Source organism: Tamandua tetradactyla, chromosome 10 (assembly GCF_023851605.1).
Source record: "Tamandua tetradactyla isolate mTamTet1 chromosome 10, mTamTet1.pri, whole genome shotgun sequence".
In the NCBI taxonomy this organism is placed as follows: domain Eukaryota; kingdom Metazoa; phylum Chordata; class Mammalia; order Pilosa; family Myrmecophagidae; genus Tamandua; species Tamandua tetradactyla.
In genome coordinates, this window is record NC_135336.1 from 53107021 (window position 1) to 53125138 (window position 18118).

General features: G+C 33.4%; 1 protein-coding gene across 1 annotated transcript in view; it reads right to left on the reverse strand.

The window, feature by feature from the left end:
• EPHA6 (EPH receptor A6) overlaps positions 1–18118 on the reverse strand; it is a 951964-nt gene that overhangs the window by 840998 nt on the left and 92848 nt on the right. Inside the window, 1 exon segment of the mRNA XM_077118650.1 lies at positions 17686–17750. Within this exon segment, the coding sequence (XP_076974765.1) occupies positions 17686–17750 (65 nt within the window).

An 18118-nucleotide genomic window follows, 5' to 3' on the forward strand; every position in this document is an offset into this window, starting at 1 on the left:
GATAGACACTGAATTCCAAGCATCTCATAAAAGCCTGTTTATCATCCAGCATTTGGCAATCTAAATCTTTCATAATAAGAAGTAAAGACACTTCTGTGTCTTAAAGCATCAACGGAGAAAGCAATGCAGAGAATGTGAGGGTTGGCATGAAAAAAGATATAGGAACACTTTCCAGACAGACTAGACAAGTGGCCCAATGTCCACAGACAAAAAGAATAAATTTGCATGAAAGAAATTACAAAAAGTATCTTCTGAAGTGGCTGGAAGGTGGGGCTAGTGGAAAGGCAGGGAATGCCAGAAGATAGAGGGTCTGTCATAGATCATAACGTAAAGCAACTTATATTTCATGTATTTGAAAATTTCCTTGCAAATTAAATAGTAGATAAGGAGTGGTGAGTGGAGTTAATCAGAGTAGGGGTATGTATGATTAGAGCTTAAGTTTAGAAAACTAGTTCTGGCAACATGATGAAGGCCAGATTAGAGAAGCTGGGGAAAAGGACTGGAGAAAAACCTAAAGCAGAGGAATAATTTAGGTTACAATCACATTTGGAGAAGAAATGATGAAGCACCAATCTGATGCACTGATGGTAGAAATTGATTTAAAAGAACTTTAGGAAGAGGGGGTGGAAGGGTAGTTCAGTGGTAGAATTCTTTCCTGCCATGCAGGAGTCCGGGGTTTGATTCCCAAAAACAAAACAAACAAGTAAACAAACAAAAATTCCAAAAATGGTGCTGCAATAGCGGAACACTCACATGGAAAAAGAATGAAATGTGAACCCCACCATAAAGCATACAAAAAAAAAAAAAAAAAAGAACTTTAAGAGGCAAAATCAATGAAATTTGGTGATTGGTGGTGGTGTGCAAGAGTGAATTAATCACTTATAAAAATAAATATAATTAAATGTTCAAAAACATTCTATGTTTCATCTAGTTAAATATTTAACTAATAATAAAATTTTGCTTGGTTATAACTGAAACTACATTTTCCTTCTCAAAACAAGAATTTAAGCACTTAAAAAGTAACACCGCATACTCCGCATTTAAATTTTAAAACACTAATCATGTTCTTAAAATCAGCAAACAATTTCTAGGGTAATTTTTTTCTTATGCTTAGGGTTTTCTAAGAGAATTTAACATTTGTATGTACTTGCTTTTGATTTAAATGTAGAGTTTTTCTTTTATCAATGAAATGCTTTATAATTATTTTCGATGGCTCTGGCTAAAAAAAATTAGAACTTTCTACTAATACCAGAAACACTTAGAATTAGAATATAGAGCTCATTTTAAAAGAAAAAATTGGAAGATTCTCTTGGAAGCAGGAGGCTGAATGGTCAAAGCTTTGTAAGAAACAATGTAGAGCTGAACAGAATAAAAAATAGACTACATTATATAAGACAAGGAGGACTGGATTAAAGAAGCCCATTCTAGTTCTTTTTTTCTTTTTAACTTTGCTCGTTTTTCCTTTTTTACTTTCTTTTATTGTGAAATATGATATATATACAAAAAAGCAATAAATTTCCAAGTACATTTTAACAAGCACTTATAGAGCAGATTTAAAAGTTTGGTATGGGTTACAGTTACACTATTCATCATTTTTTTCTTCTAGTTGCTCCAAGACACTGGAGACCATAAGAAATATCAATATTCATTTATTATTAACTAATATTATCGATTTTAATATTAATAGCATTATCAATAATATCATTATTTGGCAGTCATACCCTTTTGTTAAATCCTATGTTCTCTGTTACACTCCTCTTTTTTTTCTGTTTTGTGAAAAAGTACATATACCCAAAACATATATAACATATATAAAAAGAGCAATAAATTTCAAAGTACATCGCAACAATTAGTCGTTGTACAAATTTCAGAGTTTCGTATGGGTTATAACTCTACCATTTAGGTTTTTACTTCTAGCTGCTCTAAGATACTGGAGAAGAAAAGAAATATTACAATAACGATTCAGCAATCATACTCATTTGCTAACTCTACCTTCTCTATATAACTTCATCATCACTTTTGAGTTTTCTCCCACTCTTCAGCTGTATTTGGGCTATGCCCATTCTAATTTTTTCATGTTGGAAGGGGCTGTAGATAATATGGGGTAGGGGGACGGAACTAGTTGATGTTCTGGAGAGGCTGGCCCCTTTGCATTTCAGGATTTATCTGGTTGAGGGACCCATCTGGAGGTTGTGGGTTCTGGAAAGTTACCCTAGTGCATGGAACCTTTGTAGAATCTTATACAATGTCCTAAGTGTTCTTCAGGATTGGAAGGAATGGTTCTGGTCAGGGGTTGGCAAGTTATGGTAGGTAGCAATGTCTAACTGAAACTCTTGTAAAAGTGACCTCCAGAGCAGTCGCTCAACTCTACTTGAACTCTCTCAGCCACTGAAACCTTATTTGTTGTACTTCTTTTCTCCTTTTGGTCAGGATGACATTGTTGATCCCCGCGGGGCCGGGGCTGGGGTCATCCCCCACACTGCCAGGGAGACTTTCGCCCCTGGCGGTCATGTTCCACCTAGGGCAGAGGGCAATGGCTTCACTTGCATTAAACTATACAGGATTAAAAGCCCTCATTCTTATTCTGGGCTTCCTGATTTGGATTATTTAAATGATTTGTCCACACAGGTTGAGTTAGATTATGTGCTACAAAAAATTTAGGTTCTGGGCAAAATAAACCTTTCTTCCTTTGGTCTCAAAGCATAAGTGAAGTTCTAAAATATAGACAGTGTCTTCCTTGCCCCTATATTCTAAATTACCTTATTCCTGACTTGGTTGGCTTTCCTCTTATCTCTAATGTATAATCTGGCATAGGTTATACATACATAAAAGAGCCTCTCAAAATCCAGAAATAACAATTACTGCTCCAGGCTAAATGTGACTGCTATAAGAGCTTCCAATCTAGGCCTCAGTATTCTTAAAAGTATTTTCTAAATGCGATCATACAATATTTGCTCCTTTGTTTCTGGCTTATTTTGCCTCACCAGGTGTCCCACAGGTTCGTTCACATCATTGCATACCTCACAACTTAGTTCCTTTCTGTAGCAGCACCATGTCGGATGACATGTATACATCTTCATTTGCCAATGTACTTCTCAGTCAGTACATCTTTCAGCCACCCCCATCTACTGGGCCTCATGTATAATGTCCACAGTCAATAGTCCATCAACGGTCTCAATTTAAGATAACTTCATTGTTCCCAAGAGAAAGATAACCAAAAATACGCCCTCATCAAATAGAAAATCTAAACCTTTCCTTAACTCTTGTCCCTCCACCCACTATTTACCTCGGGTATTGCTGTGGTATTGCTGTTTATCTGTTGAACACAGCATGTAACAGCATTTTTCACAAATTACCTCAAAACTATACATTCTTTATACAAGATCCATACCTTTCAGTAGTTCATGCAAGAACTTATTTATATTTGTAGTATTAATCAGTAGGACACATGGGTCTATACAACCCCTTTCAATCATGTTCATCTTCAATATGGTAATATTACTTATGGACCCACTAGTGAACTGTCTTTACTTCAATTTATTCCCTTACAATTGAATTTAACTGTTACAATTGCAAGGAAATAGATAACTGTTCACCCATCTCAACCTTCTGTGTATCGCTAGGTTCCTTATATTCTATATTATAAGCCTCTGATTTTTGCACTTACCATTGTCATAAAAATGGAATCATACAGTAATCTATCCTTTTGTGTCTGGCTTATTTCACTCAATATTATGTCCTCAGGGCTCCATTTTAGTTTTAAAATATTCTGAAGAGGAAAGATATCAACAGGGATATATATGAAAGAACTGTAGAGATATTGGAAAAATGAAATCCATATATACATATTTTCCAGCTGCCCAGTGAATATATGAAACTAATTACATATTCACAGACAACGGGGTATCAGTAAATATTTCACATCTGATTTCCTAAGTCATTGTTACCTGTTTTTCTGTTACTTCCCTTTCTCACCATACAATGAGTTTCATCATCATCTAATACATCATGTTCTTTCAATTGCTGAAAAATAAGGCAACAATCTGTTTTCTTTACAGAGAATGCTATAAAAGAGGGAATACTCGGCAACTGTGGAGAGAGAAGTGACACAGATTTTAGTTGTTCAGGTATTAAATATTTTTATGGACTCTAATAAATTATGTATTTTCATTTACCTGTTTGCCTCCATGTAGAAGAGATCATTTATCCAAGTGTGAGTTGATAAAAGAAGCCCTGCAGCTCCAGATGATTCATGTTCCTATGGATTCCTCCTCAAGGAAATTCTAGCTTCCATAACCTTTCATATTTCCTGGTCTGCTTCAAAATAATGTCAGCTTTTCACTATTTTCTAAGTTTATTTTTGGAGGGTTAAAATCTGCCAGCTCAAGTGAAAAGTGTTCATTTCAAGAATAACTATAAACTGGAGATTAGGCAGCAACCCGAGCAGTGACCTGGGCAGTGACCTATGCAGCACTGGAGGTAGTAACTATTCCAATCGCTCCCTTTTCCATGGCTTACTCTCTCAATCTGCTATGTTCTCCTTTTACTACTGACTGGTTGCCCTTTAACTGGTGCTTTTTTCTGCTCTTACAACTTTTACTTGTATACTGATTTAGCTTATCATAGCCTCTAGCTTTAACCTTTTTCCATGTACTTTTCAGTGTATGTTTATGGCAGAACTTTCTGGTTGTTATTTCTACCCTGGGCTCCTAACATAAAAACCCCAAATTCCAAAAACAGGAATCTGATTGGGTTAGTCACTGATAGAAATGTATATACTAGAGGTGACAGGCAGCTGATCAGTCAATGGATTGATGCCTTTAGATTAGGTTCCCTTCAATGTCTCAATAAGATATGATTGAACAAGCAGGATACTGTGGCACTAACCGTGACTGATATCCTTCAGCAAGTCTGCCGATTGGATGTTTTAGTTGGATGATGGTTTGAGAATAGCAGATACTCTTCTAAAATTTCTAACATACTGATTTAAGTTATTTTTTATTGGACTAGTCCATATTTCACGCTTAACTAGCTACAATAAGACATCTATATACAGTCATAGTTACAAATGATACACAAAGGCACAAACCTAAAACAGATACACTAAAGTAATCTTGTTTCTTTCTAAGAGAAATAATATAAACTATACAAATATGCATTGCAAATTCTTATGTCACTAGCTAACCAACTGTGCTTCATAATTAAATATTCTCAGTTTGAGGATATCCTCAAAGATTAATCATCTTCGGCGCTTTTCAATAACTATGTACACTTTTACTCAAAACCTGTATTGTTCTAACAACATAATAACCAGGGTAAGGGTGTATTTGAGCTGCTTTAAGGGTTATTTTATATCCTCCACAAGAGCAATCACAGTTTTGAAAATCAATAGATGGTTATAGGTACACTACAGTGGCTGAGCATCCTGCCTTCAGAGTAAAATGACACTGCTTTTAATACCAACTCCTTTAATTAATATTACCAAAAGCTTGGACAGGTTATGTAACTTCTCTGAGGTTCAGTTTTTTCACCATAAAATAGTGCTAATTATATTTACTTAACATAAATGTTATTAGAATAAAATGAAAAAAGTATATAAAATGCTTAAGCATAGTTCTTATTACAGAGTAAAAATACTCAAACCATAGCTATTAATATTAAGTTCATTATAAATTCCTTTCTCCTTGCTGATTTTACCTTAATTTTAGGTAATTTTCTATTTACTCAAATAAATTACCTCTTTATGCTCTTTGTTTGCTCCCTTCAAATTTTCCCATAACAGCATAACCCCCCTACCACCACCCCGTTCATTAACCCCATATTAGGCAGGGAAATAGGAGACAGAAAGAAAAGTAAATTTTATCTTTTGTTTACTGCCACAAAAAACAGATTGATTACTAAAACGGTAAGATTAATTGATGTGTTGATGACAATTTTATCTTTTACCGATAGTAACCTCTTAGGTTCAATCCCCTAGAACTTGACTGTGGTTTTCTTCTTTGCCTCTCCCATGAATACAGTATTTGTCTTTCAAGTGATTTTTCTATATTTGGAAGTTATTTGTGCTTTGATTTATTTTTATGCAGCATGCATTGTTTCATGCCAGTAACTGCAGTAACTGTTTTTGTTATGTTTTGTTTGTTTTCTCTGAGTACAGACTTACTTATATGCTTTTAGCAAAAAGCCTTTGCATATTGTATTATAGATTTGCAGGCAAAACCTTCTCTAATATTGCAAATCATGAACTGAGTTTGCTCTGAAACTCCACTGTGGCCTCTATTTACACCATTTATTTTGTGGTATGGTAAACTGTTTTCATAGAGGTTTAATACAGGTTGTCTGACAAAATGTGTTTAATACCACTGAATGCAACAAATCAAGGAGAACATCAAGCTTGGTGTAAAATGCAAATTTAAATTGGCTTAGCAGGTCATTAAATAAATAGCTGAGGAAATGGAAACTAAAAATAGTCTGTATTTTACTCTTTTATTTTATGTTCTACTATTAATAAAAACTCAGCATTTTCTTTCAATATCCTAAACTACTCAGGAAACTGCTTTCTACCATTAATCCCTCATCTAGTTGAATACTTTTTATCACATATTTCATTCTTATATATGTTCAGTTCTGTTTTTTGGGTTCCAATTCTTTGGTCAATTTAGCCTTTTTCTTGTATTTACTATACAATTTATTATGGCTTTAAAATATCTATGATGTGGTATGGTTGACTGATTGGAACTATGGCCAGACAGAGATAAGAACTATGGCCCAGAATATGCACCTTTGTAATGTGATTTTTTAATTCTTCCCATCAAATGATAAATTCTATTTCCTCATGATTTGAATTTGTGTTAAAGGCCTTGGAGACTTTCACTTTTGATCAGATTTCTGCCTTCACCATGTAAACAAGTTCAGAGTATGCTTCTGTAGGCTCTGAAGAACAGCCACCTCAGGGATGGGGGCCATTCTAAACTTGTCTGCCCCCACCAGACCGTCAACAAAGAGAAGACAAGCCCAATCAGATCATCCTATCTTGGCCTAAACCAGAAGGACCACCTATGCCCATACTACTCATAGACTTATGAGCAACAGCAATTGTATTTTGTTTTAACCCTCTAAATTCCAGGGTGACTTGTTTATGCATAAATAGACATATCCAGTACCTCTCATACCTTAGTTAATTCTCTGTATTCTCTCTTTCTAATACACTCACACATTCTTCAGGTGTACCTCACAATCAATGTGAAAGGGAGAATGCACCATTAAGAGTGCAAATAGTCATTTACATGGACTAATCATAATATACAAACTCAGAGAACTAAAGTTGAGCGTATGGGGTCCACTGTAAAGAGTCCTAGATTGTAAACTCTTATAGCAGTCACATATATATGCAGGAATTGTAACTGCTATTTCTAAATTCTGAGATACTGAGCTATTTGAGTACAACCTGGTTGTTCCCTGAAACTTCAGGTATGTATGTATGTGACACCTGAGACTTCCAGTTAGACCACTGAAGCTATGAAAGTCAGCAGTACCCCATATAGCAACTGCTAAAAAAGTTTAAAAAGTGATCAGACTTCAACTAGAGATAAGAATTAAGCTGATTTGGATAGGACTAAGGTAAATCAGAATACAGGATAAAGGATGATACGGTCCATATTTTAAAATTTCAACTTCTGTGTGAAACCAAAGGAAGGGATGTTTATTTGGTGCAAAATTTATATTTTAGATAGCACATTATCTAATTTAACTTGTATGGTCAGTTTATTTGAATTCCATAATTACATGAAATATTGAATACGGAATGAGATCCTATTGATTTGTACAGGTTAGTGTGATGCTGCAATATATTTCAGAGTAATTTGGGCAAAGAACAAAAAAGTATTTGTAAAGTCCCCTTGGAGTACTGGAGAGAAAGGAAGAATTATTCAACGTCTTCATCTGGGGAATTATAGATATTCTCACGAGCAGTGGGGACAACCACTTCAATAGGCTGAACCCTCAGTCTTGGGGTTCACCCTATGAAACCTATTCCTGCAAAAGTGAAGCTAAGCCTACTTGTAATTATACCTAGAACTCACCCCCAGAGAACCTCTTTTCTTGCTCAGATGTGGCTTCTCTTTCTAAGTCAACTCAGCAAGTGAACTCATTGCTCTCCACCCTACATTGGACATGACTCCCAAGGACATAAATATTCCTGGCAATGTGGGACAGGACTCCAGGGATGAACCAGGACCCAGAATCAAGGGATTGAGAAAACCTTCTTGACCAAAAGAAAAAAATGAGACAAAACAAAGTTTCAGAGGCTGAGAGAAATTTCAAACAGAGCCGAGAGGTAATCTGGATGTTATTCTTACGCATTATATAGATATCCCTTTGTAGTTTATGGTGTAGTAGAGTGGCTGGAGGGAAGTACCTGAAACTATTGAGCTGTGTTCCAATAGCCTCAATTCCTGAGGACAACTGTATAACAACACAGCCTTTACAATGTGATCATATGATTATGAAAATCTTGTGTCTGATGCTCCCTCTATCCAGGGAATGGACAGATGAGTAAAAAATGAAATATAATATTTATTATTAAATTTATTAAAGATAAATAAGAGGGGGATAAAGGGTAAAATATTGGGTACATGATAATACTAGTGGTCAATGAGAAGAAGGGGTAAGGGGTATGAGATGTATGAGTTTTATTTTCTTTACTTTTTATTTATTTTTCTGGAGTGATACAAATGCCCTAAAAATGATCATGGTAATGAATATACAATATGTGATGATATTGTGAGCCACTGATTGTATTCCATTAATGGACTGTATGTGTATAAAGATTTCTCAATAAAAATATCTTTAAAAAAAGAGTACAAATAGGAATGCATTAATCTATAAATTGTGTTCAAAAAAGATTGACAATATACACATTTTAATTTATTTTTTTTAGTTAAGACAAAACATACAAACACGAACATTCTTAGCACACAAACATTCTATACATGGTATACAATCGATGGCTCACGATATCACCACACAGTAGTATATTGATCACCATGATCAATTTTTAGAACATCTGCATCGCTCCAGAAAAAGAAATAAAAACTCATACATACCATGCACCTTACCCCTCCCTCTCATTGACGACTAGTATTTCCATCTAACCAATATATTGTAACCTTTGTTCCTCTATTTTTTTCTATACCCCTTACCACTCCCTTTCATTGATCACTAGTATTTCAATCTACTCAATTTGTTTTAATATTTGTTCCCCCTATTATTTATTTGTAATCCATATTTTTTACTCCTGTGTGCATACCTTAGATAAAAGAAGCATCAGACACAAGGTTTTCACAATCACACAGTAACACTGTGAAAGCTTTATCATTATATATTCATCTCCAAGAAACATGGCTACTGGAACATAGCTCTGCAGTTTCAGGCACTTCCATCTAGCCTCTCTAACACACTTTAAACTAAAAATGATCAGATATCTATAAAATGTATAAGAATAACCTCCAGGATAACCTCTCGACTCTGTTGGAAATCTCTAAGCTACTGACACTTTATTTTGTCTCTCTTCCCCCTTTCAGTCAAGAAGATTTTCTCAATCCCTTGATGCTGAGTCCCAGCTCATTCTAGGATTTCTCTTCCATTGAAGGGAGGTTTATACCCCTGGGAGTCATGTCCCACATAGGGGGATGGATGGGCAGTAAGTTTGCTTGCCGTGTTGGTTGAGAGAGAGACAGGCCACATCTGACCAACAAAAGAGATTCTCTGAGGGGTGACTCTTAGGCCTAATTAAAAGTAGGATTAGCCTATTATTTGGGGGGATAAGTTTCATATGATAAACCCCAAGATTGAGGGCTAGGCCTATTGATTCGCGTGTCCCCATTGCTTGCGAGAATATCAAGAATTCTCCAAATGGGCAAGCTGAATTTTTCCCTTTTACTACCATTCTGCCAAGGGGACTCTAAAAATACTTCTTTATTCACTGTTCAAATCACTCTAGGATTATCTGGGCATCACACTGGACAAACCTTAAAAAATCTCATGCCCTATTCAAGGTTCCATGTACTTATAGAGTTCAAATAACCTGTTCATATAAGTCATATTAGGAAATGCACTATCCAAAATATAAATTTTGTACCAAATAAGCATTTTTTGCTTTAGTATCATACAGAAGTTGAAGTTTTAAAATATGAATATCTATTTCAACATCCTACAATACTGACATTCTTTGTTCTTCCTCATGAAAAAACATTTTTTTAATTTGTACATTTAGTTACTATCACTGCACACTATAGGCACTCCTAGATTATACCATCTCAGTTTTTATCATATGTCTTTCCCTCTGGTTTCATATGTGTCCCCAGCCCTCTCCCCTCTATCATTCTCACATTCAGTGTACTTACATTATTGTGCTACAATCAGGTAGTACTGTGCTATCCATTTCTGAATTTTTACCATCAGTCCTGTTGCAACATATGCATTTTTGAGACCCATGGCACATGATTATTTTAGTATTCTGGGACATAAATTTACACAGTGCCTCCTGTGAATATCTGGAACTAGATTCTAAAGCTTCTGAGAATGTCATGGCTACTGCTTAACTTGTACTCCACAGAAAAGATCTCAAGTCCTCCCTTTACTGACTTGTAAGGAAGAAAAGCAGTGTTGTCACATAAACAAAGACATAAAAACTTGATTTATTTTTTATATTAAATGGGCTTAAAATAAAGTCAACCACTACTGACAGTGATTGAAGTGACTAGAAAGTAGAAATTTCAAAGTGTTCATTGCAAAAAAACAGAAGCTTAGGGAAAATTAAGAAACCATAATTTGTGAAACTATGTAAGCAAAAGTTTTAGCAAATTATGTAACAGCCAATTATATAATGCCTATGAAAGTTGAAAAATGTAATTAATTTTTGTTTGTGTTCTGGAGATAAAACATAGTATGCAATAAAAATGTGATTCAAGAAAAGCAAGGAAACAAAATGCCTACATGAAGATACACACAGATTTTATTTCTTCAAAATATTTAGGGTCATCATAGTACCCCTAATAATAATAGCAATAATAATGATCATAATAATAACTTATACAATACTTATTCTCAGTTATATGCTTTTTCCAGTTCTTTACATATATTAAACCATTTAATCTACACAATCATCTAATAAATAAGTACTATTTCCTTCTTATGTGGATGAGAATAATGTCACACACCTATCAAATGGCTTGTTTTAGTTTCCTAGGCTGCTCCAGCAACTGCCAAAAAATGACTTCACTTTTTTGGGAAACAATGGGAATATATCAGCTTACAGTTTGAGGCCAGGAAAATGTCCAAATCAGGGCATTACCAGGACAATGCTTTCTTCCCAAAACCGACTGCCAGCGATCCTTGGCTCCTCTGCCCCATGGCAAGGCACATGGCACTATTTGCTTGTCTCTCCCTTCTGTTCCAGGTTTCACTGCTTTCAACGTCTTGCTTTCCATGCATTTTTCTCTCTGTCTTATTTTCATTCTCTTATTAAGGACTCCAGTATTAACAGTAAGACTCATCATGACTGAGGTAGGCACGCCTTACCTCAAGTAATCACTTCAAAAGGACCCGCTTATACCTACTTATAATGGATTCACACCCACAAGAACAGATTAGATTTAAGAACACGTTTTTCTGGGGGATATATTCAAACCACCATATAGGTTATAAATATTAATGTTAAAGAAATGTGCATTTAGATCCCTGCTTTGCACCAGGCACATTTATAAAGTAGATATTCAAGTCCAATCTATTCATAACATTTTCATTGATGGACCAATTTACAACCTAATGCCTTTCTTTGAAATATGAAATAATATGTTTAAAAATAATATGATGAAAATTAGAAAATTACGTTTCTAAAACTTTTCAAATGAAAAATTATTTAGATGAAAGTTTTGAAAACAATCACTAAAATCATACATTGTTAACAACAAAAATCATCCCCAAAGTTTATGTTATCAGAACTCAAACACATGCATGGTAGTTTTAGATAATTTCAATGTATAATAAAATTAATCAAAATTCAATATGGAAGCCCGGTACTATGATAAACTGGTCCTTACAAATAAATAAATGACATATTGATAGATATTCTCTTCCATATGTACAGTCATTTCTAAGGTCTTTGAAACAATGATATTAAGAAATGATGTGCTCTGATTTACTGAACGAAGAATCTCTCTACAGAATTTATAATGTACTCCTTTATTTACTATAAAATTCATGGTGACCAGGTTCATTAACAGCTTTTACTCAAACGTGAATGTCTAAGTTATTTATACATGAACTCCTATTTTTCTATCTCAGGGTGAATTCCTAATAGCAATCCACTATGTCCAACAGATCATATCTCTTGTATGATCTCGTATTACTCAAGCCGTAATAATATAATTTGTCACAGTATGCAATATATATACTTATGATATTTAAAATTAGTTTTTGGCATTTGAAAAACAAAATTTCTCAATTTCTTATTTTTATCATTAACATAAAGTGCAAACTAATATTCAGTATCCTTTTTTTTCTCCTGAGATTCAACTTTCCTTTAATTTTTGATAAAGTGTACTATACTGTTGAAAAGGAAATTAAGTTTTGAATACTGGAGTACCTATATCAATGCCCACTACAATTATGAAACAGAGACATGATCTATCATATGTACATTAAAGATGAGTTTTTTAAACCTAAAGGTAAAGGATGGGAGAGACCTTAACAGGATAAAGTTCTTAAAAGTTGTCAATTACATAGAAATACAATTCTTCATTTTCCAAATATAAACAGGTTTATTGATGTAGGATATATCAGTTTTCTTTTTAATGCTATTTTATTAACATATATTCACATACTATATAGTCATCCAAAATTTACAATCAATGGCTGACAATATTACCATATAGTTATGGATTCAGTATTACCACAATCAGTTCTAGAACATTTTTATTACTCCAAAAAAAATTAAAAATAACATCCAAAACATCCCATATCACCCCTTATCTCTCTATTACTATTTATTTTTTTCTTTATTTTCTTATTCATCTGCCCACGCACAAAATAAAGGGAGGGTCACTCACAAGGTTTTCACAATCACACTAGACACATTAGACAGTGAGAACAATCTATAAAATCGTATATCTTGGACAGGCTACTGTGGAACAGCTGGCAGAATTCTCGCCTGCCATGCTGGAGACCCAGGTTCAATTCCCAGTGTCTGCCCATGCAAAAAAAAAAAAAATTGCAAATCTATTTTCTTTGTATAAAATTGCTGCATGAGCAATATCTTCAATTTTTCTTTGTTTTCTTAAACAGAGTAAATGATGCATAGGAGTTTAAAAGAGAAGTTTGTTAAACTGAATTCTTGACTATGTTTTTACAAAAATATAATATATTTTAAATGCTGTTACAAACTGTTGGGTAGCTGATGGCTGGGGGTAAGCAGCCGTACTGAGTCAGTCACACAGATACACAGCACACAGCACACATCGCACGACTCAGGAGACAACCCTCAGGGGTGAGTGGAAGACGTCCACTTTATTGAAGAAGTGCACAGGCTTATATAGGCTGGAAGCATGCAGGGACACGTGTTGGGCTGGGATTGGTCACCGTGTTGCTAACAAACGAGTTGAGAAGCAAGTATCTTTTCAGAAAACTAATACATTCTGTTCTTATTTTTGCAAATTCAAAATCTCATTCACTCAAGACTATTCCTCTATTTTCCATTTGCTAACAGCACACAGATGCTTGCCATGTACTCAAAATAACGAATAACGGTTTTGTTCACAGGCCGTTGTGAATGCTTACTCCTATAATTACATCAGTATAATACTACTAGTGAAAAAGCTATCTATTTTAAGTAAAAAAAATGGAATCACTTCTTACATCACATTTTTTATATAGTACATTACATAATTTCAAAAATAAATCTCTATTCAATCCTTATGGAAATAAAATTTTGAGAATTAAAAAGTTTTTTTACTAGAAAATATTATATTCATAGAAATATCAAATATCCTTTACGGCATAAAATTGCCAACTATATAATCTGCTTATTTTTTCCACCCATGAAACATTTGTTATACTAACTTTAGTGTCTCTAAAAAAGAGTAACTGCCAAAATGACCATTCAAATTAGCATGGCTCAATAACCAGAGAGCATAAAATATTTTAACAATTTAAAAATGTATATAACTTTTAAAAGATAGATATAATACTGGCTTAAATGTTATAAGCTAAATTTTGATAGATCTAAAATTATTTAACCTATATTGCTATTTAGATTATCTTCATTCTTACCATTTTGGGCAACCATTTTTCAAAGTTGTTCATCCTTACTCATTACTTCCTTACTCATTAGAACCTGTAATAGCATTAGTTAAAGCTCCATTTTTACAAGTAATATACTCTTTTTCAGTTAAAGAAAAAAATTGGTTTTATATTTTCTTTAAATCTTGTATGTGTTCCATTTTTTTGTTCCCTTTAAATTTTATTTTATCAACTTCTTATAGTTTCATCCAATCTATTATACAATATGTCCATATGTTGTGTTTTCAAATATTTCTATTGTTTATACTTGTCATATGTACAATATTATTTGGGGTTTAATCTAAACATTAATGCATCCTATGCCAACAGTGATATTCCAAAGTAATTCAATTTCCTTTTTAAAGTCAGGTATTACTTCTCCTGATGTAGTCTATGCTTACTGGCCTTTAGCCTTTATCTCTCTATGGCAGAACGTTAGAAAAAACAAAAGCATCTTTAGCCTTAAAAACAACTGTTTCTAACAGTCAAGATTGAAATTTGTGTCGATTAGAGCTTTTGCTGTACCACCTTCTCTCACTATAACCTTGTAAATATTGTTTAGTCTGAGTCTCAATTTCCATATTCTTCAATGCGAATAAATTATATTTGCTTTATAAGATTTTTATGAGTTAAGCACTTTACATGAAGCCTAGCAAGTGTTAAATACTCAATGGTCAACCACCCTCCTTTTTCACTGTATTCCTCTCTTTCCCTTCTTCTTTCTCTCTTTCTTTTTACTAATCCTTAGACTGACACCCCAATCTACATCTCAATCTAGAAGTATGTTTATCAAGGGGAGAAAGGGATTCTGAATCAATCATGCAAATATCACGCACACATACATAATTCGTCTGTCCCAAAATTATCTATGCTTCTTTCTGTTGGCAATGAAATAGTAAAGACATAAGCTTTAGAGTCAGAAATATCTTGATTTGAATCAGGATTCATCATTCATTATTTGTTGGTATATTCTGTTCCCTAATCTCTCTAAGACTTGGTTTATCCGCCTGGAGAACAGAGCAAATACATACTTCATAGGACCACTGTGAAAATAAAATATAAAATGCCTAGAACGGTGTATGACAAATGGAAAGCTCTTCAGCATTTTTCAGCAAATTCTAACCTCTCTGTGACAAAGAGACCAGAAGTATTAGAGACAGTCTGCCATTTCATAACTTCTACGACAAACTCATAAGAATGACAGCATTAAGTTCTATCGTAATTCTCTAAGTCCCTGTGTCTCCTGTTCACGAGCTTGTTCTGCAACGAAGTCTAATTAAGTAAACACAAACCACTAGAACGGGGGCATAACTTCTTCTGTCCCTCACATGATTCTCTGACCATGACTAAATAAGATCATGGACAATATCATCCTTATTTTTTCAAACAATTAAAAAATAAGGTTTCTAAAGCAATTTTAAAATAGACAAGTTCTTATAAGCTCTTCTGCATATAGAGGAAAAGATACCCTTAGTATTTTGGAAGGATATTCTAGAAAATGTTTCTTCATTTCTCCACAGTAATCATGGTAAACATGACCTACTTAATACATCGATATACAAATATTTATTTGCTTGAATAGAAATAAGATAATGAAGATAAAAATATAATTTTAGTTTAAAAGGATATATTTTGGGCTGGCCATGGTGGCTCAGCAGGCAGAGTTCTTGCCTGCCATGCCGAGATTCAGGTTCGATTCCCAGTGGCCGCTCATAGAAAAAAAAAAAAAAAAGATATGTTTCACAGAAATGGTTAGATGATAGCTCTAATTGAGAAGGCCTTCTTGACCAAAAGGGGGAAAAAATGAAACAAAATAAAATTTCAGTGGATGAGAGATTTCAAATAGAGTCAAGAGGTCATTCTGGAGATTATTCTTTTACATATACATATCCCTTTTTAGTTTCTAGTGTATTACAATAGCTAGAAGGGAATACCTGAAACTGTTGAACTGTAATCCAGTAGCCCTGATTCTTAAAGATGATGGTACAACTAAATAGGTTTTATAGTGTGACCATGTGATTGGGAAAACCTTGTGACACACTCCCTCTATCTAGTGTATGAGCAGATGTGTAAGAAAATAAAGACAAAAAAGTAAATGAATAAGATGAGGGGATAAGATGTATGGGATGTTTGGGGGTTCTTTTTCATTTTTATTTCGGAGTAATGAAACTGTTCTAAAATTGATTGTGGTGATGAATGCACAACTAGATGACGATACTGTGAGCCGCTGACTGTAAACTTTGGATGATTACATGGTATGTGAATGTATCTCAGTAAAATAGCATAAAGAAATAAAATGAAACCTTCAGAAAAAATCATAATATATAAACAAATAAAACTAAATAAGGAAATAGCCTGTTAAACAAATAATGGAAGGTTTAACTCTTTGTAGTAATTTTTATTTGAAAATGTATGTTTAATGAGTAATTGTTAATGAGAAATTTTATACTCAAAGAGTAATATGTAAAAGATCTTAAAAGAATAAAATATGCTTGGGTCAACTCTCAGATTTAAATGTATAGCTGTCATGAAAAAAGCAATTTAGAAACATCAACTAATAATGTGATGAATAGGAAAAATATCTCAAAGAAAAGGAAAATAACAAACAAATATATTTGAAAAAAGTTGACTCTATTATCAAAACTGTATTTAAATGGACAAATATCAAAGTAGAGTGCTTCACCAACAATCCTAGGTTTTTATTTTATCATGAAAGGGAAAAAAGGAGAAATACAATGTGAAAATGATGTAAAATATGCAAAAACATATAAGAAGGCAAGTGCAGCTACAGTTAAAATTATGTCAACACCCGAAAAACTTATAAAGTACAGATACTCATAAACCGTTCAAAAACAACTACTGCTACCATAAGGTATTAAAAACCCTAATTGCAATGTATATTTTGCCAAGCTAAAAAAATACATACTGCTTTAATAAAAGAACTCATAGCTTCTAATGAAAATCAATTGTTAACTCTGTAAAATCCACTTATTTTATGTAAATATAAAGTTTATTTATATAGAAATACTCATACAGGTTACCAAATTTAATAAATGTGTACTCAAAAATGTCTTGAACTTGTACGTAGAAATTTACTTCTAAAAATAAATTTATATGGCAAGTATAACACTGTATTGAATAACAGTTAATAATTTAAAAGGAAGTAAACTTAATTTCCATATAATTCCCATTACTTATCAGTTCTAACTACATTTTAATATTTTCTAAGGGAATTAAGTCATGAACTAAAATTAATCGAAAATACAGCCAAAACTCACTATTGCTTTAACTATTATAACAGATCCTAAAATCCTAACACAGATGACAATTTCAAAAAGACTTACTTACCCCATTTAATGGATATGTTTTCCATCCTAGCTCTCCCAGCACAGTTGTTGTATCAAGCAACACAACTGAAATTAAATAAATTAAAAAGCTGCATGAATTTCTCAATTGATGCAAAAATATGTTAAAGTTATTTAGACCATTAATGTCAGCTATCTTTACTATTATTCATTACATTAACATTACCTACTTTTAAAAATCATATTATAAATAGTAATATATAATGTTCAATGATAGTAAGTAATGATAAAGTGAATGAGATGGCTACATGTTAAACTAATTATGCTAAATAAAAGATAATCAAAAAACTGAATAAGAGAAAAAGCCAAGTCATTTTAATAGATTTTGTAAAGTGATTAAATAACCACCTTCACTTTTTCCCCACTTTCATATATAGTCTTTGTAGACCACAATAAAGAAACAAAAACTATATCAA